The sequence below is a fragment of the Halichoeres trimaculatus genome, unplaced genomic scaffold, assembly GCF_033239565.1.
Source record: "Halichoeres trimaculatus isolate MK-OKI-2021-1 unplaced genomic scaffold, fHalTri1.1 fHalTri1_scaffold_5, whole genome shotgun sequence".
NCBI classification, from domain to species: domain Eukaryota; kingdom Metazoa; phylum Chordata; class Actinopteri; order Labriformes; family Labridae; genus Halichoeres; species Halichoeres trimaculatus.
Window position 1 is genome coordinate 39,679,522 of NW_027437183.1, and position 22,487 is coordinate 39,702,008.

General features: G+C 44.2%; 1 protein-coding gene across 1 annotated transcript; it reads right to left on the minus strand.

The window, feature by feature from the left end:
• Positions 1–10,585: 10,585 nt before the first annotated feature.
• LOC141790810 (serine/threonine-protein phosphatase 6 catalytic subunit) lies at positions 10,586–15,469 on the minus strand. Its single transcript, XM_074670907.1, has 7 exons — positions 15,315–15,469; positions 13,776–13,871; positions 13,601–13,666; positions 13,363–13,504; positions 13,203–13,282; positions 11,737–11,946; positions 10,586–11,484 (listed from the first exon to the last, which is right to left on the minus strand). Exons 1-7 carry the CDS (start codon positions 15,387–15,389, stop codon positions 11,236–11,238), a joined length of 918 nt encoding a protein of 305 aa, XP_074527008.1. The 5' UTR covers positions 15,390–15,469; the 3' UTR covers positions 10,586–11,235.
• Between the last annotated feature and the right edge of the window lie 7,018 nt (positions 15,470–22,487).

Here is a 22,487-nt window from a genome sequence, read left to right on the forward strand (position 1 = left end):
CACACACACACACACACACACACACACACACACACACACACACAAGGTTAATATATTTTAGAAATATGTGGCTGAGAGCAGAGGAGCCAGGTCAGGAAACGCACCTAGGGGGTCATCTGCACCGGGTGCTGCCAACGGCTCAAAGGCCAGGACACCTCCACCCAGGCACCCACCGAGCTACAGGTCCGTGAGGGGCCCACAGCAGCAAAGCACTGCTGCAAACCCCCCACCTGAAAAATGTCAATGGTCACCACCAGACAGAAGTACCCCAGCCAGAGCCAATCACAGCCCCCAGTGCAGAGGGCCCCCTGCTGAGGAAACACTGGAGACAGGAGATAAAACATCAAAACAAAACATAACACTATAAGATAAGATGGAAAAACATATTAATCTAAGAAAATAAATAGATATAAAAAGTGCTAAAGATATAATTCAATAATTAAATAAATAAATAGATAGAGGGAATAAATAAATCTATTAAACAGTAAAATGAAATAAACTAAATAAATAACCAAATAGATATCTAAATGAATAAATACAATAAAATATTATTTAAAAGCTAAGCTGAAAAAGTGGGTCTTGAGTATGCTTTTAAAAATATGAACATTCTCTGCGGCCCTCAGGTCCTCTGGCAGGCTATTCCACAAACGGGGGCCATAGTGCTGGAAAGATGCCTCACCGAAGGTTCGTGTTCTAGCTTTGGGTATTACCAAAAGGCCAGTGCCAGAGGATCTCAGGGTCCGCGAGGGTTCATATGGTAAAAGCAGTTCTGAAAGATAAGAAGGTCCAAGACCCCTAAGACATTTAAAAACCACTAAAAGGACCTTAAAATCAATCCTAAAACACACAGGGAGCCAATGCAGCGATTTTAAAACTGGTGTAAAATGTGCCCGCCTCCTGGTCTTTGTCAGCACACGTGCTGCTGAGTTCTGTAATATTTGTAGACCTGAAATGTGTCTTTTCGGAAGACCAGAAAGCAGGGCGTTACAATAATCATCCAAAGAGCCAAAGAGGGTCACCGCCCTGGATGGCCGCCTCCTCGCCACAGTAACTCACCAATCCGAGCCCTTCACCCTCATTATCTCTGGGAACCATAGAGAGACTTTTCAGCCTTTCATTATCCACTCCCCCACTACTCCTCTGATCCTCGGTTACCCCTGGCTGAAACTGCATAACCCCTCTATAGACTGGTCTACCTCATCCATAACAGGCTGGAGCGCTTCCTGTCATGCTAACTGCCTTCAATCTGCTGTCCCCACAACCAGAGCTCCTCTGTCTTCCTCTCCACCTCAAGACCTGTCTGCTGTTTCTATCAAGTACCACAGTCTCACGCCAGTCTTCAGTAAGGACCATGCCCAGTCTCTGCCACCTCACCACCTGTATGACTGCACGATCAACCTTCTCCCTGGTTCATCTCTACCCTCCAGTAGACTGTACAACCTCTCTCGCCCCAAGAAACACGCCATGGAGGCATATATCAAGGACTTATTGGCCTCTGGATTCATCCGACCCTCCTCTTCCCCTCTCGGAGCAGGATTCTTCTTTGTCAAGAAGAGGGATTCATCCCTGTGACCCTGCATTGACTTCCGGGGACTCAACCCCTCGTTCGAGCCTCTGTGTGAGGCGCGGGTCTTCTCCAAACTGGATCTCCGCAACGCCTACCATTTGATCCGCATCCGGGAGGGAGATGAATGGAAGACAGCGTTTAATACACCTCTGGGACATTACGAATACCAAGTAATGCCATTTGGCCTCACCAGACTCTGATGAATCTTACAGACTCTGATGAATGACATTCTTTATGACATGCTGAACCGCTTTGTCTTTGTTTATCTGGATGACATACTCATCTTCTCCCGCAGTCTCCAGGAACACAAGCAGCATGTCCGTTCTGTCCTCCTGGGTCTCCAGGAGAACCAGCTCTTCATCAAACCAGAGAAGTGTGAGTTCCACGTTTCTTCTGTGCACTTCCTTGATTTTATCATCGCCCAGGGTAAACTCCTAGCGGACCCAGCCAAGATACGAGCGGTTGCCCAGTGGCTCCCTCCCTCCACTCGTAAGGAGTTACAGCGCTTTCTGGGATTCGCTAACTTCTACCGGGGGTTCATCTGCAATTTTAGCCAGGTGGCTAGCCCTCTCACTCGTCTAACCTCAACCTCCTCTTCCTTCTTGTGGACCCCTGAGGCTGAGGCGGCCTTCCACCAGTTGAAGGTGCTATTCACTAGTGCACCCATCCTCCGCCATCCTGACCTGTCTCTCCAGTTCATTGTGGAGGTGGATGCCTCGGACACAGGAGCTGGAGCTGTGCTCTCCCAACGGGATACATCCACCCAAAGGATTCATCCCTGCACCTTCTTCTCCCGACGCCTCTCTCCAGCGGAGCGCAATTACGACATGGGTAACAGAGAGTTGCTGGCTGTGGTATGGGCTCTGCAGGAGTGGAGGCACTGGCTGGAGGGGACTGCCGTCCCCTTCATTATATGGACAGATCACAAGAATCTCGCTTACCTTCGCTCTGCCAAAAGACTCAAACCCAGACAAGCTCGGTGGTCCCTTTTTTTGAGGTTTGAGTTTACCCTCTCCTACCGGCCTGGCTCCAAGAATACCAAACCTGACGCGCTCTCTCACCTTCATTTCCCTTCTACGGATTCAGAGGAACCGGATTTAATCCTTCCCTCTTCCTGTTTCGTGGGAGCAAGGATCAGCAGTTTGTTCCCGAGTCCGCCCGCACCAGAGTCCTCCAGTGGGGACACTCCTCGAGGCTGGCCTGCCACCACGGAGTGACCCCTGAGTTTCTTCAACAGCGTTTCTGGTGGCCCAACATGAGCAAGGACACACGGGAGTTTGTCCTTGCGTGCTCTGTCTGTGCCAGAGGCAAGGCATCTCACCATCCGCCTGCTGGTTTGCTGCGCCCCCTCCCCATGCCCAGTCGACCCTGGTCTCATATTGCCCTGGATTTCATCACTGGTCTGCCTCCCTCCAAAGGTAACACAGTTATACTCACCATAATCGACAGATTTTCCAAAATGGTTCCTTACATTCCCCTGCCCAAGCTTCCTACTGCTCCAGAGACTGCTAACCTCCTTGTCCTCCACGTCTTCAAGCTTCACGGTATACCTGCTGACATAGTTTCTGACAGAGGACCCCAGTTCATCTCGCAGGTTTGGAAGGATTTCTGCTCCTCGGTGGGCGCAGCAGCCAGCCTCTCCTCGGGTTATCACCCTCAAACCAAGGGCCAGACAGAGCGGGCCAACCAGAACCTCGAGTCTGCGCTCCGGTGTGTGGCGGCCATAGGCGCAAATCCCGGGGAGGACGCAGGGGTCATGTCCCCCCCTTCCGTAAAGTTGTCCCCCCTAAAAAATCCAGTTGTAATTAATTTTCTAATTAAACGTTTTCTTTTTCAATGGTGTAATACAAGGCATGCTACTTAAAACACAAAGATTGACGAGTTTAATTATTGAAAGATCACACACACACCCCTGCGCAATCCTTGCAGTGGTTTGATCCAATCTGTTTCTCCCGGCACGGATGCTGCAGCCGCGCACAGACACGCACACAAATAAACGCATACAGAAAGAGCGGAGGGTTGCAGTCAAGTAAGTAGCTTTCACTGAAAGACTTATCAATCATAACTTCACTTGTTAAACAGACACACAGAGAAAATGAAAAGCAAATGTCAACTCCTTTGTCCGAAGTCTGACAGTATGCTTTAAAAAAAAAAAAAAAAAGACGCTGATTAAGCTTTCCATCCGATGTGGTGCGTGCATACAGACACAGACTACAGAGCGCCAAGGATCGCGATTAAGTGCATTAAAACACTTAATCGCAACTACTAACAATTTATAAGTCAATTATCACACTGTTTGGCAAACAGCCTCTCCTTTATGATGCAAAGAAGGCTGTGACAGATAAGACAGACAGGTGACATGCTGACATCCTCATCCTCTCATTTATAGAATAGAATAGAATAGAATAGAATAGAAAATACTTTATTTATCCCCGAGGGGAAATTCAGGAGTCACCGCAGCATTTAAGAAAACAAAAGTAAGAAAGAGTATAGAAAGTGCAAAAAAAGTCCATAAGAAATTAGATGACGACATCCCGTCCACCACTCGTCCACCACTCTCCAGCCCAGCCAGTCTCCACCTCCACTGGGTCCAGGACTGAGCCTCCCCAGAAGTCTGTTCAGTCTCTGTCTCCTGGATCCTGTCTGCTCACAGCAGGTGAAGCTCCTCCAATGTGGGGCCGGCGTCTGATGTCAGCTCCGTCAGCCACGTCCGTGAGCAGCACGATGCTGCTGGGTTAGCACAGCTAGCTCGTCCATCCCACCGGAGATAGATCCCACGTTCCCAACAACGATGGATGGAAGGACAGGTCCACGTCGTCATTTCCCAGCTCACACCTAGGAACCAGCACGTTGTCCTCACTTCCTCCTCCTCCTCAGCTCGAGGGAAATCATCAAGCCCTCCACTAGTTAGCATTGACATGCTACAGGCTGCTAACAGCTAATTTTGCATGTAAACAATGCAGCCATGGTTACATGTAGGATCTCCAGACAAACACAGGAGAAAAGTAGTAAAAAATATCGCCAAAGCCACAAAGAGTTTGGTGTCCGTGACCGACAATGAACCATACAAAGTGATGATCCACTCCAAATACAAAGATTACGAAAAAGAGACAAAAAAATTACAAGAAACGGACAAAGACGAGAGAGCTGCTGCAACAGGCAGCTACTTGGGTAGCGCCTAGCAACCAATTTATGACACAATATTAAACTATTTAAGATGCCTCTAGTGAGATAGAGGCATCTCTAGTGAGATTTATGAATTAATAGATGAAGCCATTATTTATTAAAGTCTTATTATGTTCTATTTTAAATGTATTGATTTAAAAATAAAGTAGTTATGACTTTGACTTAGATCTTAAATGGATCCAGTTTCTAATTCCATTCTGACTGTTAATTTTTCCTAATTGTCCTCCAATTAAAATCAACACTTTTTTCATTAATTTGGATATGAAATACTAATAATTGAGTTCATAGTGTTGTGGACGTGTTGCTTCCACATTCATGCCAAAACATTTTTTCATGAACTAAAGTAAAATTAAATCTAGGCTGATTATCCATATTTGGGACTAGTCACTGTTTAATATCACAGTATAAAACAACACAGCAAAAATTATAGCATTTATTTTTATGTCCCCCCCTAGGAATCAGTCTCTGAAATTTTACTTTTTATTGTCACCCCCAACAATGAAACGGGATTTTCGCCCCTGGTGGCGGCCCAGCATCCGGCCTCTTGGAGCACCTGCCTGCCGTGGATGGAATACTCCCACAACTCCCTCTCCAGCTCGGCCACAGGTATGTCCCCCTTCGTGGTCTGTAACGGTTTCCAGCCCCCTTGTGTTTCCCGAGCAGGAACAGACTGTGGCCGTGCCATCAGTGAGGGAGCACCACCGCCGCATCAAGGCCATCTGGCGGGAGGCGCGGGCAGCGCTCCTCAGAACAGCTGACCGGAATAAGCGTCGGGCTGATGCTCATCACTCCCCTGCTCCTGTGTACCAGCCAGAACAAAAGGTGTGGCTCTCAACCAGGGACCTCCCCCTCCTCTCGGATGCATGTAAGCACCTGCCACGGTTCATTGGACCCTTCCTGGTGGTAAAAGTCATCAACCCTTCATGTGTCAGACTGAAATTGCCTGCCTCCCTTCAGATTCACCCCACTTTCCATGTGTCACTTATCAAGCCTGTCTCCTCCAGTGACCTTAGTCCTCCGGCGAGACAGTTACAACCAAGCTACATAGTCAAGTTAAGGAGTTCACGAGAAAGGTCAAGGGAAAAAGGAAAACTAATGCACTCTCTTGGCTCTGTACCGAAATATTCAACCTTATGAAAGAAAGAGACTTGGCATTGAAAAGAAGACAAAGCTAAATAGTCTCAGGCTTAAGTTCACTTTATTACGTAACAGAGTAATCAAGGTGATCAGAAAGGCTAAAGCAAACTTCTTCATATCAGTTATAAATGAAGCAAAGGGTAGCACAAAGCTGATTTGGGAGCGAATTGAGAATGTGATGGTAATTAGCCACAGACCTAGACATCAACCACAGCTGAATCTGAATGGTAAAATAATACAAAATCCAGCTCAAATACCTGCAAACTTCAGTGAATATTTTGTCAATTCTGTGGTGGATATTGCACAAAGTTTTCCTTTAACAACTTTGCATATTCATAAAGTAGATGAAAGCAAGCCTTCTTTCACCATTCAACCTATTTCCGAACTTAAAGCTAGAGCAATAATTGATTCACTTAAAATTTCAACAGCAAAGGATATTAATGGTATGGACACTAAAATGCTTAAATCTCTGAAAGAAAATCTAGTCTACCCCATCACACAGTCTATCAACCAGTCAATATTACACGGGATATTTCCAACTTCCTGGAAGACTGCAATTGTAACTCCCATTTTGAAGTCAGATGACCCTATGAACATAAGCAACTACCATCCATCAGTATTTTACCTGTGATTTCCAAGGTTGCTGAGGAGTTTGTATCAGAGCAGCTCGTTTCTGTCTTGAATGATGATCCATTTACTCTTCATCCTATGCAGTTTGGCTTTAGGGCCCATCACAGCAGCTAACTGCTTCTTTGTAGAGACCGTCACAGCTTTGGTTGATGAAGGAGGTGTTGTTGGTGCTGTGTTTTTAGACCTTGGCAAAGCCTTTGACACAGTCAACCATCAGGTCCTAATAGTCAAACTGTCCGCTATTAACTTCTCTCCTTTGCCACTCAAATGGTTTGAGTCATATCTAACTGGTAGAAGTCAACATGTTTCTGTAAACAACCAACTTTCATCACCTCTTAATTTATGCACTGGGGTACCACAAGGATCAGTGCTTGGACCACTTTTGTTTAGCTTATATATTAATGATCTGCCATGATTTGCTCTCAAATCAAAACACAAATATTAAGCCATGAATTTAATAACAAATTGGTTAAACAACTCGTGCCTTCAATCCAGTGTAAACCAAACTGTAGGAATGTTTTTCACTAAAAGACAATGTAACATTGCACCAAACATAACAATTTCCGGTCTAAACATTACTATTGTGTCACAACTCAAGTATCTGGGTGTTGTTGTTGATTCAGATCTTTTATTTAAAGCACACATTAAGAAAGTGTGCAGCAGGGTCAAATTTAGCCTCGTCAATTTTACATTTATCAGAAATGCACTGACTTTTAATGCTGCCAAATTGTTTATGGATGCTATGATTATGTCACATCTAACAAACTGTTTGACAAGCTGAGGTCAAACTTGCAGCTCGTCCTTAAAGCCATTAGCCACTCTTTATAAGAAAACACTTAAAGTGCTGGACCAGAAGCCCAGCAGTTCATCGACATTCGAGTGTCAGTCACATTATAGGAACAACAGAACTTTACAGACACATTGCATTGCAACACAGTACAGACATACACACAAATATGGTTACAGTTATTTAAGTGACTGATTTAATGTCCGTATGGCTATGGGGAAAAAACTGTTTTTAAACCTGTCTGACTTTGATTGCAATGACCTGTAGCGCCTCCCAGAGGGCATGAGTGTAAACAAATGATGGGCAGGGTGTGTTGGGTCTGAGGTGATTTTTATTGCTCACTGTGTGATGCGTCTTTGATACAGTGTGTCTATAGATGGGAGCAAGAGGCCAGTGATTTTGGATGATTTATGAATTATCCGCTGTAGTTTTGTGTGTGAGTGGCTGTCCAAGTTCCCATACTAGACAATTATTGCTGAGGTCAGAATACTTTCAATTATGGCAGTGTAGAACTGGAGAAGAATGTTGTGTCTGACCCGAAACTTTTTGAGCTGTCTGAGGAAAAACAGTCTTTTGTTGACTTTTTTGTACATTTCATTTGCGTGTTGTTTTCATTTAAGTGTGCTATTGATGTGTGTCCCAAGGAATTTAAAGGATTCTGTATTGGAGATGTCTTCATTGTTGATAGAAATGGGTGTCTTTGACCTGGGTGAACGGGCAAAACTGATGATGAGTTCTTTTGTTTTTGATATGTTGAGCTGAAGGTTGTTGTTGTGGCACCAAGTGACTGCTTGGGTAACCTGCTCTCGATAGTGATTTTCATTGCTGTCAGTGATGAGTCCAATTATTGTTGTGTCATCTGCATATTTGAGGATGGATACTGAGCTGTGTGAGGATGTTAGAGTGCTTGTGTAAAGAGAAAACAACCAGGGCGATAGGACACACCCCTGGGGGGCGCCGGTGCTGGTGGTCAGGGGTTGGGATGAGAGGCCACTCATCCTAACCCTTTGTGTCCTTTCTTACAGGAAGCTCCTAATCCAATGGCATAATGAAATGCCAATGTCCATGTCCATGAGTTTATTGTAGAGGTTAACTGAGTCTATTGTATTAAAGGCAGAGCTAAAGTGAATGAAGAGTACACGGGCGTAGGTACGGGGGGTCTCGAGATGGTGGAGTATCCTGTGAAGAGCCAGGTTGACCTCATCTTCAGCAGACCTGTTAGCCCGGTATGCAAACTGAAAACAGTCCATTAGAATAGAATAGAAAAGAAAATACTTTATTTATCCCCAAGGGGAAATTCAGGAGTCACCACAGCATTTAAGAAAACAAAAGTAAGAAAGAGTATAGAAAGTGCAAAAAAGTCCATAAGAAATTAGATGACAACATCCCGTCCACCACTCGTCCACCACTCTCCAGCCCAGCCAGTCTCCACCTCCACAGGGTCCAGGACTGAGCCTCCCCAGCAGTCAGTTCAGTCTCTGTCTCCTGGATCCTGTCTGCTCACAGCAGGTGAAGCTCCTCCAATGTGGCGCCGGCGTCTGATGTCAGCTCCGTCAGCCACGTCCGTGAGCAGCACGATGCTGCTGGGTTAGCACAGCTAGCTCGCCCATCCCCCGGGGCTAGATCCCACGTTCCCAGCAACAATGGATGGAAGGACAGGTCCACGTCGTCACCTCCCAGCTCACATCCGAGAACCAGCACGTCGTCCTCACCTCCTCCTCCTCAGCTCGAGGGAAATCATCAAGCCCTACACTAGTTAGCATTGACATGCTACAGGCTGCTAACAGCTAATAATTACTATTATTATTATAATAATAATAATAATAACCCTAACCCTAACCCATTAGGGGGTTGGTGAGTTCTTTGAGGTGTGAAAGTATGATGCGTTCAAATGATTTCATGATGACTGATGTAAGAGCGATTGGTCTGTAATCATTAAGAGATGATATTACTTTTTGGGACTGGTATGACGACGGAAAGCATTTGGGTACTGTACATTAACTGAGGGAGGTGTTAAAGATGGAGGTGTACCCTGGAGCTAAATGGTAAGCACAGTTTTTCAGACCTGCGGGACTGACACAGTCAGGACCTGCTGCTTTCCCCTTTTTGCTTTAAATAAAGCGGGTTCTCACCTCCTCCTCATGGATGTGAAAAGGAGGTGCGGGGGAGGAGATGGAGGGGAATAGATGGCGATGGGCTGCTTCTCAAATCTCCCATAAAAGGTGTCCAGTTTATCTGGGAGATCATCGTCAGTGTCAGGTATGGGAGCAGTGCTGTTCTTGTAGTTGGTCATTATTTTCAACTTCCTCCAGATGGCCCTGGTGTCATTTGTGGCTATCTGCTGCTCTAGTTTGTGTGCATACCTAGATTTAGCTTCTCTGATGGCAGCTCTAAGTTCGTATTTAGTAGCCCTAAATTGCCCCATGTCACCCTCAATAAAGGCGTGGCACTTTTTCCTGCGTAAAGATTTTATATCCTTAGTGAACCATGGCTTGTTGTTGCTGTGGATCTTCAGTTTTGGTGGGGATGCACGTTCCCACGCAAATTTTGTGCATGTATAGATGGATCAACAGAGACAGTTGGCTTTTCCATGTTATACATGTTAAGTATCTTTGAAATGCACTATATACATCTGTTTTTATAATAATAATAATGAAAGTTATTGTTATTATCTATAATAATTTTATGTCACATTTTTAATCCAGTCATCTTTTGTTGGAGCCTTTTTGGTTAACACCTTCATGTTATTGCTGTTTTTTTGGCTGCCAACATCATTTTAACCATATACATTTCCTTGGAATTGTTATCCTTGGACTTGTTTGTGAATGTCAAATTCCCATTTCGTAGAGAATCCGTGTTAATCTCAAACCCTATTATTGAATAGAACATATGTGCTGTTTCACACCAGTGAGGACATATAATAGGTCAATCCAAGAAGATGTGGGAATGATAGGATAGGGGGTCTCTGCACTTCCTCCAGCACTGACCATAGCTTGAATGACCATGCTGTTTGATTTTTGTTGTGATGAAGAATCGAACCACATATTTCCCCATTAATTCCCTCAAATACCCTGAACTCAGTTGAGATTGTCATATATTCCACCATTCCTCCTCTGAAATGGTTATTTTGGCTTCTTTCACCGATTTGTCGCCATATTGTGGGTGGAATAAATGTTATTTGATTGTGTATACTTTGGCAGACAATTTTCTGTGAAGACTTGCTTTTCAAAGCTTTAACTATCTTTAAGAGTAATTGATTTCAGTGAATCAACTTTAAATTCTTTTAAATTACTTTATTTCAGAACTGTTGGGAGACATACTAAGAAGAATAATTACAAGAGTAGATCTGGCAATAACAGAAATCATTTTAGTTATCACAGGCTTAGCAAGGCTGAGAACAGACATGTTTGTACTTCAAAGCTCAGGTTTTCATCAGGTAGGACAGCATAATGACAACACGTTGAAATGGCCATTGAAATGTGTAAGAATAGAGAAAACTTTTTCTTTTGTACAGTGCTTTGATATTTTACATTTAGATGTGATACATAACTATTACAAAATAAAGTGAACACTTTATGCATTACTGTTCACACATCTGTTTGCAGAGGGGTTCTTCAGGTGTAATGTAGAATTCAGATTTGGTCTGTTGACATTAATGTGAGTCTTCTCTTTCTCATAAGACTCAATAGCAGCAATAATACCAACACTGCTGAGCAAATGTCCTTTGCTGTCAACAAACCTGTTTGTAGCAGCAGAGTTACTGCATTCATATCAATGTGGGGTTCAAAATTGACAGTTGGCACCAATAAATCCACTTTTAACAATCTAATTATACTATACAATTTCATATGGGTTCACAAGTGCTAATGCTGCTGTCACACATACATTTTATCTGTGCAATGAAGAAATGCTGCTTCTTTTAACAGATTTACAGGAAATATGGCGTCGTCGTCCGGGGAGGGATGACCCTCTCAGAGTCAGGCACAGCTCTGAACAGCTTCGGCTCCCTTGTATTTGCATCTTTGAAGACCATGATGGAGGCAATGTTGCCACAGCGGTAGCAGTAGTTGGGAGCTGACCACACAGTGACCAGCTTCTCATCAAACATAAACTTGTAGCCTTCATGGACAAGTTGATGTGCTCTACAGATCAGCTTCAGGTTGTTGATGTGAACAAACTGCAATATATTTGGGAGAAAACAGCCTGTGAGTTTAAACATCAGCTCTTATTTTCACTTTTTTCACACCAATGAGTGTCTTCTACTCTTTACAGAGGCAGCCGTTACAAGAATGTGGATGGCCCACATAGATAAATGTGGTTTATAGAGTCCATAAAGAGACTATCAGAGGTTGTCTTATATCGAAAATCAACTTCCACAACTCTTTGTTGATGTACATGGGCTGGACCATATGGTAGTAGAGTACCGTACCTCATTTGTGACCTTTGCACCAAACAGCCAGCCTGCTCCTCGAGGACTGATGGCCCAGGTGTCCACGTCTTCAGGGTCTGACCACACCAGATCGCAGAAAGCTCCTTTGTGGGGGATCTCCTGGTTCCTCTCGATGGTTCGTATTTGATCCAGAGTTTTAATGTCGGGGGAGAGGCCGCCGTGGACACACAGGATCTGCTCATCCATCAGCTGAAAGCATGTAACCAAGCACGCACACAAGAGTTTGGGTATGTTGCACATGCTGCACATGATATGCTGTTCAACAGCTGCGTAACGGCAACCACAGCCCTCATGTCACTTGATAACAGAGACTTTACAGCTTCCTTACAGTAGTATCTAAAGAAGTATCTGTTTGTTTAGCAATACTGCAGTGACAGCTAACTGAACATACAATGTCTACAGTGACGTGCACAGAGTGGTCAGACCCCAGGTGGAGGACACTCACACCATAAAGCAGGAGTCCCCAGTCTTTTCTAGGAGCAGTACATTCAAACAATTAACTCATTCACTGCCAGCCGTTTTCACAGCAGAGAGCTTCATACTGCCAGCAGTCAAACATAACTGACGTCTAACAGTGTGTACCCACCGAAAACGTCGCAAATATTTCTCACGTTGATATCACATACAAAGCCAATTTAAAACTGTGAATTGAAGCTGCGTCGGGGCGAGCATAGAGCAGCGTCAAGCGTTCAAACGTGGAGCGGTGAGCGTTTTAAGCGAAAAAACGCTCGCTGCTCACCCCTCAACGCTTGACGCTCGAGTTGAAATAATTGAACTTTTCAAGCGTCTTGACGCGCCGGTACAGCCTATCAGCGTGGAGATTGTCACCGATGGACAGGCGCTCTGCAGCTGGAATGGAGCACCTGTAGTTGGTATCCAGGCAGGAGATCCTGGCACCAACCCTGACAGCAGGTCTTCAAACTGGGCAACAGTCAGCCTGAAGTACCGCTGGAACCGGTCGTCGTCCAGACGCAGCTCCTGGAAGAGACGGTGGAACTCACTGAGCTCACACCGTCTCCGTAGAGTAGCATGCATCCAGTACCAACATCGGCGCCTAGCCCGCAGCTGACTTTTCGACAGCAGGTACAGAGCAGCGATGGTGGTGAACCATGCTCAACGATGAAATGATGATGGCGGACTTTTCATGCAATGAAGCCGCGGCAAGCAGTGAGCATTTTTTGCATATTTGTACCAGCGTCAAAACTCGAGCGTCTAGCGCAGCGCAATTTCCCTTGACGTCGGAATACATTCGCTCTCAATGCTTTCGGTAGGTATGCTACATAAAGACGTCAATGGCGGGCAACGCTCGACGTCGAAATGACGTCTATGTACGTCAATGGCAGCGAAAGAGTTAAAGAAGTGGAAAGAATTGTTTGGTCAGATCATTAATGTCCTTGAACCTTTCAAAGTAACAATAAATAAAAAAATAAGACTTAAATACTCACAGCTGCAACTGTTAACATGTCAAAGACTTTGGTGCAGTAACGCCAAGCGTTAGCATTTCCATATTTGGTCTGGCACTCATCTAAAAGACAGGAACATTACTCTTATTATCTGTACAAAAAAATGTGATCCTTGTACAGAAGTGAGCCAAAGATATGTTACCATAAAAGCCATAAACTTGTGTGATCTGTCTGCTCTCGTGGTTTCCACGTAGAAGTGTGATGCGGTCAGGCCATTTGGCTTTGAGCACCAGCAGGTAGGTGAACGTCTCCAGACTGTAATATCCTCTGTCAACAAAGTCTCCCTGCACATGACAGAAGATATTCACTATCACTGTGCAGAATCACTTCATAAACAGCATGAATTAAGATGTAGTTTAATGTCATTTACATATACAAACCATAAATATGTAATTTGTGTCTGGAACCTGGCCGCCAGTTCGAAAGAGTTCACAAAGATCATAAAACTAGGATACAGAGGAAAAACAGTGGGTGTAGGTAGTAAAAAATATACAACAGAGTTCATATGTGGCATCTAAAGTACAAGCAAAACTATTATAGATGACATGTTTTTACCTGTCCATGAATGTCTCCACATACTGTCACAGGAGTAGAAACAGGCTGAACGTTGGACTCCTCCAAGAGAAGGTCACACACATAGTCACATAACCTCTGTTCATATTACAAAAGAAAAAGAGTGAGGGTAGAAATTCAGACATCCCTTAGCAGTAATAAGTCATGGTGAGCTAGACCCCAGTTCTCCCAGAGAAAATACACATTCTTTAGAGATGCCAGCTCTTTCTGGCCACTGGACATCTGTCCCCTGACAGTTAAACTGTGGCTGCAGAATAAAACCTGTGATGTGCATCAACACTATTCAACACTGGGTTACATTATGACTGAAAATGAGGGAAGTGTGCACTCTGATGTCACTTCTTCTGATCTGGCAACTTTTCAATTCAGCTTAAGCTGCTTTATTTCACCCAAGTCTCCTCCAGCTGTAAAAACTGAAATAGAAGCACATGTTTTAAGTAAAACAACAACAACAACAAAATGATGAGGTTGTGGCGCTGGAGGTGCAGGTCTCAAACACCAACGTCTGTCCATAGTTCCATAGCTAGTAGAGAGTCTTAAAGAGACCTTAGCTATAATAAAGCATTTCAGACTAACATAAGGATTTTCTTAAATACCAGAGTGAAAAAAACAGGGATTTTCTTCACTTCATGTACAGATACTAGAGGGGCACCAGATGGAAAGCATGGAGCCTAAAAAGGACAACACCCCTTCTTCAAAGTATAACTGTCTACTTAGTTGTACTGCAGGATTATAATTACCGTGTACAAGGATCAAAATAAATCACACATGGTTATATATCTTTCCAATGTGAAATGATTTACCATTTGAAGGGCAAATGAAGTAAATATTGTCAGGCTAAGGCACACATGCTTCAAATACTCAGAGTGAAATAGAAAAAAACATCTTATTGTGAGAGGGCTAATTTCTTCTTTTCCAGGGTCAACAGGGGGTAAAAGCACAGACACATGGAGCTATGTACATCATTAAACATTTACTCAAACCAACAGCTAAGCAGAGAAGAGAGTGACTTCGTTTTTGATGGTCTTTGACTCTAGTTGAATAATTTTGATACTGTATACAATTCAGTGATGTGTTTCACTGAGGATGTGTCACCCCTCGTCTTACTTCAACGTAACCCAATGTGTGACTGTGATATACTTGTTTAAATATTTTGAAGTCAAGGCTGATCCACAACAATCAGGTGACATCCATCCCTGCATCCTAACAGGCAGCATCACATCACTATACTTCCATGGTCACTTCAGTGTTTTGATATATCAAAGCAGAGTCTTCTCACTGCTGATTCGTAAGTATGCTGCGCAAAGCTGAGCTTTTCTCATTTATAAAAAAGTTTAATTGAAAATGTTCTTCAAAGACGTATGATTTCCTTACTGATGAGGTCAGGGGCTAATACTAGAAGCTAGCCCCAGCTATCGTAAGCTGTTACGTCGCTACAACATAAAACACCAATGAGCCAGCGTCATTATTTCATATTTGACAAATGTTCAGGTTGAAACCTTAATTCATAGACATGCTAACCTTCAGGTCGTTCTCTGGGAGGTATTTACACTGCTTTGCGATCTCAGCATATTTATCCAAATCAAGAGGCGCCATGGTTCTCCAGCCGTCATGCGCAACTTCCTGCAATACTCCTCAGCCGGTGGTGCATTCGGGTACTCCTCGGAAATTTCCCACACTCAAATCTCCAAACAATATTTCTATGAATCCTACGTTACCATGTGAGATTTAGGGACGCTCGGAAAGGTCATGACTAAAAACATTTTATTTTCTCACTTTTGATAAGATAACGAGGTAATCTTAGTTATTTTGCTCGTTTTCTCAGAGTAAGTACGTCTCTTGTTCTCAAAATAATGGTGTAATTTATCTATTACATTAAGAAAACAGAACCGCTAGGTAGGGACCAGAGACAATTGCCCTATGACCCCCAACACATGGGTCCCAATTTAAAAATTGTTTAACAAAAAATGCTCACATTAGTTGACTTTCTTTCTCCCACCTCAAGTAGCTACTTTTTTAGTTTAATCCATTGGTGGCATCTGTCTCCTCCAAACACGTGGCTGATGCTGGAGACTGGAGGATACTGCAGGTGGAAGAGGCTGACAATCTGGAAGAGGGGGAGGCTGATGGTTTCATGAAACCAATGGAAGCAGCCATCTTTGGTATTTTTCAAGCAGAGACTGCCGGTGTTGTGCAATATTCTGCACCCCCCGTGTGAAATGCACCCCCTCCAGCTGAATGCCCATTGGAAGCATAGATATAGAGCATAGACTGTAAACGCTCACAGCTTGAGGACGCGGAAGCATTTCCTGAGGCAGCCCACCCCCCCCACACACACACACTGAACCACTTAAAAATGGATATATTTTCAAATATGAGGGAAGAAAACGCAGTAAACAGGCTATTGCTTATTGACGTTATTGGGTATATGCCATTTTTGTCAACCTTGACTGTTGGGGAAGTTGCCAGAAAATAAAAATAAAGGTGGTTGATTCAATAAGCACGTGTAATTGCAAGTCATTTACAAAAACTGAGAGAAGTGTGTTTTGTGGAGAGGATAAAATATTCACACAGAAAATGACTTTGACCACATGAGCTACGTTTGGTGGCTATGTACGGCAACTGGCCCTTGAAAGGGGATAACATTAGGATTTTATAGCAGACCAGTGCACACCTGCAGCAATACAATACTGAAGCAGTTTAATAATATCATTATGAATAGTTCAAATAAAATAATTTAACTCAAGATCATCAGTGAAATATCACCTCAAATCCCAATGGAGTTGAAAAGAAAGAGAAGAGGATGCAGGGCAGGAGTGAGGCAGAGAGAACAACGGTGGAGATTTAAACCGTTTCTTCCAACTGTTGTGATGGGTAACATAAGATCGCTAGCGAACAAAATTGATGAGCTTGGGGTGCTAACCAGGTCTCAGAAAGAATACAGAGAATGCAGTATCATGTGCTTCACTGAGACATGGTTGCATGAACACATTCCAGACTGTAATGCGTCTGTACACGGCTTCATGACGGTCCGTGCAGACCACAACAAACAACTCAGCAGAAAGCTAAAGGGGGGTGGAATTGCAGTGCTGGTTAACCAGCGTTGGTGTCATCCTGGACATGTCACTGTTAAAGAGAAGATCTGCACAAGAAACATTGAACTACTAGCTGTGAGTTTTCGCCCATATTATTTACCCAGAGAGTTCACATGTGTTATTCTGGTAGTGGTTTATATAATACCTGGTACCGCCCAGACGCAGCGTGTGATAGAAAAATAGAATAGAAAATACTTTATTTATCCCCGAAAACCCCGGGAAATTCAGGAGTCACAGCAGCATTCAAGAAAACAAAGTAAGAAAGTGTATAGAAAGTGCAAAAAGGTCCATAAGAAAATAGATGACAACAGCCCGTCCACCACTCTCCAGCCCAGCCAGTCTCCACCTCCACAGGGTCCAGGACTGAGCCTCCCCAGCAGTCTGTTCAGTCTCTGTCTCCTGGATCCTGTCTGCCCACAGCAGGTGAAGCTCCTCAAATGTAGCGCCGATGCCCGATGTCAGCTCCGTCAGCCACGTCCATGAACAGCACGATGCCACTTTGCCCTCCGGCAGACCCTCTGCTGCTGGGCTAGCACAGCTAGCTCGTCCATCCCACCGGAGATAGATCTCACGTTCCCAACAACGATGGATGGAAGGACAGGTCCACGTCATCACCTCCCAGCTCACACCCTAGAAACAACACCTCGTCCTCACCCCCTCCTCCTTAGCACAGGGGGAAATCATCAAGCCTTACACTAGTTAGCATTGACATGCTACAGGCTGCTAACAGCTAATTTCACATGTAAACAATGCAGCCATGGTTACATGTAGGATCTCCAGACAAACACAGGAGAAAAAGTAGTAAAAATATCACTGAAGCCACAAAAAGTTTGGTGTCCATGACCAACAACGAGCTATACAAAGTGATGATCCACTCCAAATACAAAGATGATGAAAAAGAGACGAAAAAAATTACAAGAAATGGACAAAGAAGAGAGAGCTGCTGCAACAGGCAGCTACTTGGGCAGCGCCTAGCCACAAAAGGTGATTTTATTATTATTCATGTTATTAACATGTGGTGTTATTAACTCTGTCATTGCCAGGCTTCAAACACAACATCCAAACGCTTTTGTGGCGATCTCTGGAGATTTTAACAACATCTCCCTCTCTGCAACTCTACCAACATTCCACCAGTTTGTCAGCTGCTCCACCAGAGAAAACAAAACATTGGACTTATTCTATGCAAATATTGAAAATGCATACAGCGCCTCTGCCCTGCCACCTTTAGGAAGATCTGACCATAATCTGGTTCTTCTCACCTCCTCCTACAAGCCCATCGTTCAGCAACAACCAATCATCAGAAAGGCTATTAAAACCTGGTCTAATGAAGCTGAAGATGCTCTGAGAGGGTGCTTCGAGGCTACAGACTGGAGTGTCCTCTGTGAACCGCACGGAGATGACATCAACACCTTGACTGAGTGTGTGACAGATGATATAAACTTCTGTGTGGACAGCATCATTCCTACAAGAACAGTGAGGTGCTTCCCCAATAACAGACCCTGGATCACCAGTGACCTGAAAAGCTGCTGAACATCAAAAAGAAAGCCTTCAGGGGTGGAGACAGGGAGTTATTGAAGTCAACACAAAAACAACTGAAAACACAAACAAAGAAGTGCAAGGAGGACTACAGGAAAAGGTTGGAAAGTCAGCTTCAGCAAAACAATGAGGGATGTGTGGTCAGGAATGAAGAAGATCACTGGCTCTAAGATAAAGGGGGATCAAACTGATGGAGGTCTGGACAACGCTAATGAACTGAACATGTTCTTCAATAGGTTCAGCTCACCTCCTGCCTCAAACCCAACAGGTCACACACCCTCCCTGAACCAACAGCTTTCCTGTCACTGCCCCACTCTGTCACCCTGCAGCTCAGTCAAGGACATGGATAAAGTCTCATCTCCATCCAAATCAGGACCTCCTGAAACCTCCGCTGCCTCCTCCTCCACTTTGTCTGTAATTAAGTCAAGAAACAACTGGAGAAACCGAACCAGAACAAGGCAGCAGGTCCAGATGGTGTTAGTCCCAGAGTTCTCAAGACCTGCTCGAAACAGTTATGTCCGATTCTTCAGCACCTGTTCAACACTAGCCTGAGTCAGAAAAGAATTCTGGTGCTGTGGAAAACATCCTGCCTTGTTCCAGTGCTTAAAAAACCACAACCTGCTGAACCAAATGACTACAGACCAGTTGCCCTGACATCTCACATAGTGAAGGTCCTGGAGAGACTCCTACTGGCTCACCTCAACAAGCAGGTGAACACCTTTCAAGACCCATTACAGTTTGCATATTGTAATGGGCTTGGGGTTGAAGACGCCATCATCTACCTGCGTCAGAGAGCCCACTCTCATCTGGACCAGTCAGGCAGCACTTTGAGGGTCATGTTCTTTGTCTTCTCAAGTGCCTTTAATACGATTTAGCCAGCTCTGCTTTGTGAGAAGCTCCATGGATTCCAGGTGGATACCTCCATAGCCACCTGGATTTATAACTACCTCACAAACAGACCACAGTTTGTGAGACTGAGTAGCTGTGTGTCTGAGAAGGTGGTCAGCAGCACTGGACACACCACAAGGAACTGTACTTTCACCATTCCTCTTCACGTTGTACACCTCAGACTTCCAGTACACCTCTGAGTCATGTCATCTGCAGAAATACTCTGATGACTCTGCAGTTATTGGGTGTATCAGTGATGGACAGGAAGCAGAGTACAGAGAACTGGTTGGTCAGTTTGTAAAAGGGTGCGGTAACAATCATCTCATCTTGAATACTAACAAAACAAAAGAGATGATTGTTGACTTCAAGAGGAACAAGAATACACATAGATGTGTTTCCATCCTGGGAGAGGAGGTGGAGGTGGTGGAGGAATACAAGTACCTTGGAGTTCAGCTGGACATGGACTTGAGTGGAAATGCAACTCTGAGTTCATCTACAAGAAAGGTCTGAGCAGACTCTACTTCTTAAGGAAGCTGAGATCTTTCAACGTCTGTACTAAAATGTTGCACATCTTCTATAAGTCTGCTGTTGAAAGTGCAATCAACTTCGCAGCGATCTGCTGGGGCAGCAGCATCAGAACCAGAGACTTGAAGAGAATCAACAAACTGATCAAGAAAGCTGCTTCTGTGCTTGGAGTAACTCTGGAGCCGCTGGAGCTGATCGTCCAAAAAAGAATAGTGCACAAGCTGATGAAGATAATGGAGGATTCTTCACACCCTCTCCACAACACGGTGATGAGACAGAGGAGTGTGTTCAGTGAGAGGCTTCTTCAGGTCCGATGTAAGACTGAGAGGTACAGGAGATCATTCCTGCCAGCAGCCATCAGCCTCATGAACAAAGTCCAGAATTAATTATTGTTATTATTGTTATTATCATTATTATTATTATTATTTACACAATCTAAACTACTACAATCCTGAATTTCCCTTTGGGATAAATAAAGTATTTTTAATTTCATTTCAATCTAACAATTTTATCTCACTGGTTTTAAACATTTTGTTAATTGCCCAACCAGAGTGAATAGAACACTTGATCTTCTATATGCCAATGTCAAAGATGCATACAGTGCCACTGCATTACCACCACTGGGCAGGTCGGATCACAATCTGGTTTTACTTCAGTCCTGTTACAGACCCTGCGTATTGAGGCAGCATGCAACTACTGTAACAGTTAGAAAATGGACACCTGAAGCCAGTGAGGCTCTGAGAGACTGCTTTGAGTGCACAGACTGGAATGTATTGTTAGAAACAGATGAGAACAGTATAGATATTGATAAACAGGTTGACTGTTTTACTGAATACATTAACTTCTGTAAAGACAATATCATACCATCAAAGACTGTACTCCGTTTCCCCAATAACAAACCCTGGATCACAAGTGACATCAAGGATATCCTCAATCAGAAAAAGGAAGCCTTTAGAGATGGCGACAAAGAACGGCTCAAACTGGTGTAAAAAGTGCTAAAGAGGAGATTAAGGGAGGCTAAGGTGGTAAAAAGAACATTGAGAGAAAATTCCAAAAAAATTAACATTCGCGAAGTGTGGAGAGTAATCAATAACATCTCTGGTTATAACACAAAGACAAGGCAGCCAATTGTAGGTGATGTTGAACGTGCTAATGAATTCAACCAGTTCTTCAACAAGTTTGACACAGCGACCACTTCCTCTTCTACTGCTGCTCCTTCTACACATCTGTGTCTCTCCACCACTCCTGCTACATCCCCTCTTACACCTGTGCCTCTTCCACCGTCACCGTCTGTCACAGCTTTAGGAGTGAGGTTAGAGTTAGGAAGACTGTGCTCAGGGAAGGCTGCTGGTCCAGATGATGTGTGTCCAAGACTGCTTAAGGACTGCGCTGCCCAATTGTGTGAACCCCTTCAGAGGATCTTCAACCTGAGTCTACAGTTGGGTCAGGTCCCGGCTCTGTGGAAAACATCTTGTATTGTACCGGTACCAAAACTCAAATGCCCAGCAGAACTTAACGACTACAGACCAGTTGCCCTCACCTCACATGTTATGAAAACCTTTGAGAGGCTGCTTTTACGTCTGTTGAGACTTGAGGTCAAAGATACAATAGAACCTCTGCAGTTTGCATATAGAAATCATATTGGAGTGGATGATGCAGTTACATACATGCTCCACCGTGCCCTGTGCTATCTAGAAGAACCTGGCACCTATGTAAGAATTATGTTCTTTGATTTTTCAAGTGCATTTAACACCATCCAGCCCATGATACTGAGAGATAAGCTCAAAGACATAGGAGTGAACCCATCCTTGAACCCAGCTACAGTTTGTCAGGTTGGGAAACTGCGTCTCTGGGACGGTCATGAGCAGCACGGGGGCTCCACGAGGAACTGTTCTGGCTCCATTCCTATTCACACTTTATACTGCAGACTTCAAATACAACTCTGAGTCCTGCCACATCCAAAAATACTCTGATGACACTGCTATTGTGGCGTGTATCCAAAATGGACAGGAATCTGAATACAGGGATCTGATAAAGGCTTTCTGTGACTGGAGTCATAGAAATTGTCTCCTACTGAACACCTCAAAAACAAAGGAAATGGTTGTGGATTTCCGAAAGTCTGGGCTCTGCCATCAGCCAGTTAACATCCATGGGGTGGACGTGGAGGTGGTGCCAACCTACAAATATCTTGGTGTACATCTGGACAACAAGTTGGACTGGTCCCTTAATACAGATGCACTCCTTAAGAAGGGGCAGAGCCGTCTCTTTTTCTTAAGGAAGCTCAGATCAATTGACGTCTGTGGAAAGCTGCTGCAGATGTTTTATCAGTCTGTGGTAGCCAGTGCTTTGTTTTATGGTGCAGTCTGCTGGGGAAATAGTTTAAAGCAGAAGGACAAGAGGCGACTGGAAAAACTGGTGAAGAGAGCTAGCTCTGTGGTTGGATCCAATTTGGACTCACTGGAGGTGGTGGTGGAAAGGTATACACAGAAGAAAGTGGAGGCCATCATTCGTCACACCGATCACCCACTTCAGATCATCTTTGTCCAGAGATTCAGCAGCAGTGGACGACTCACCTCTCTGCGCTGCAGGACTGAGAGATACAGAAGATAGTTCCTCCCTGCAGCCATCAGAGTGTACTGTATAATTCTTT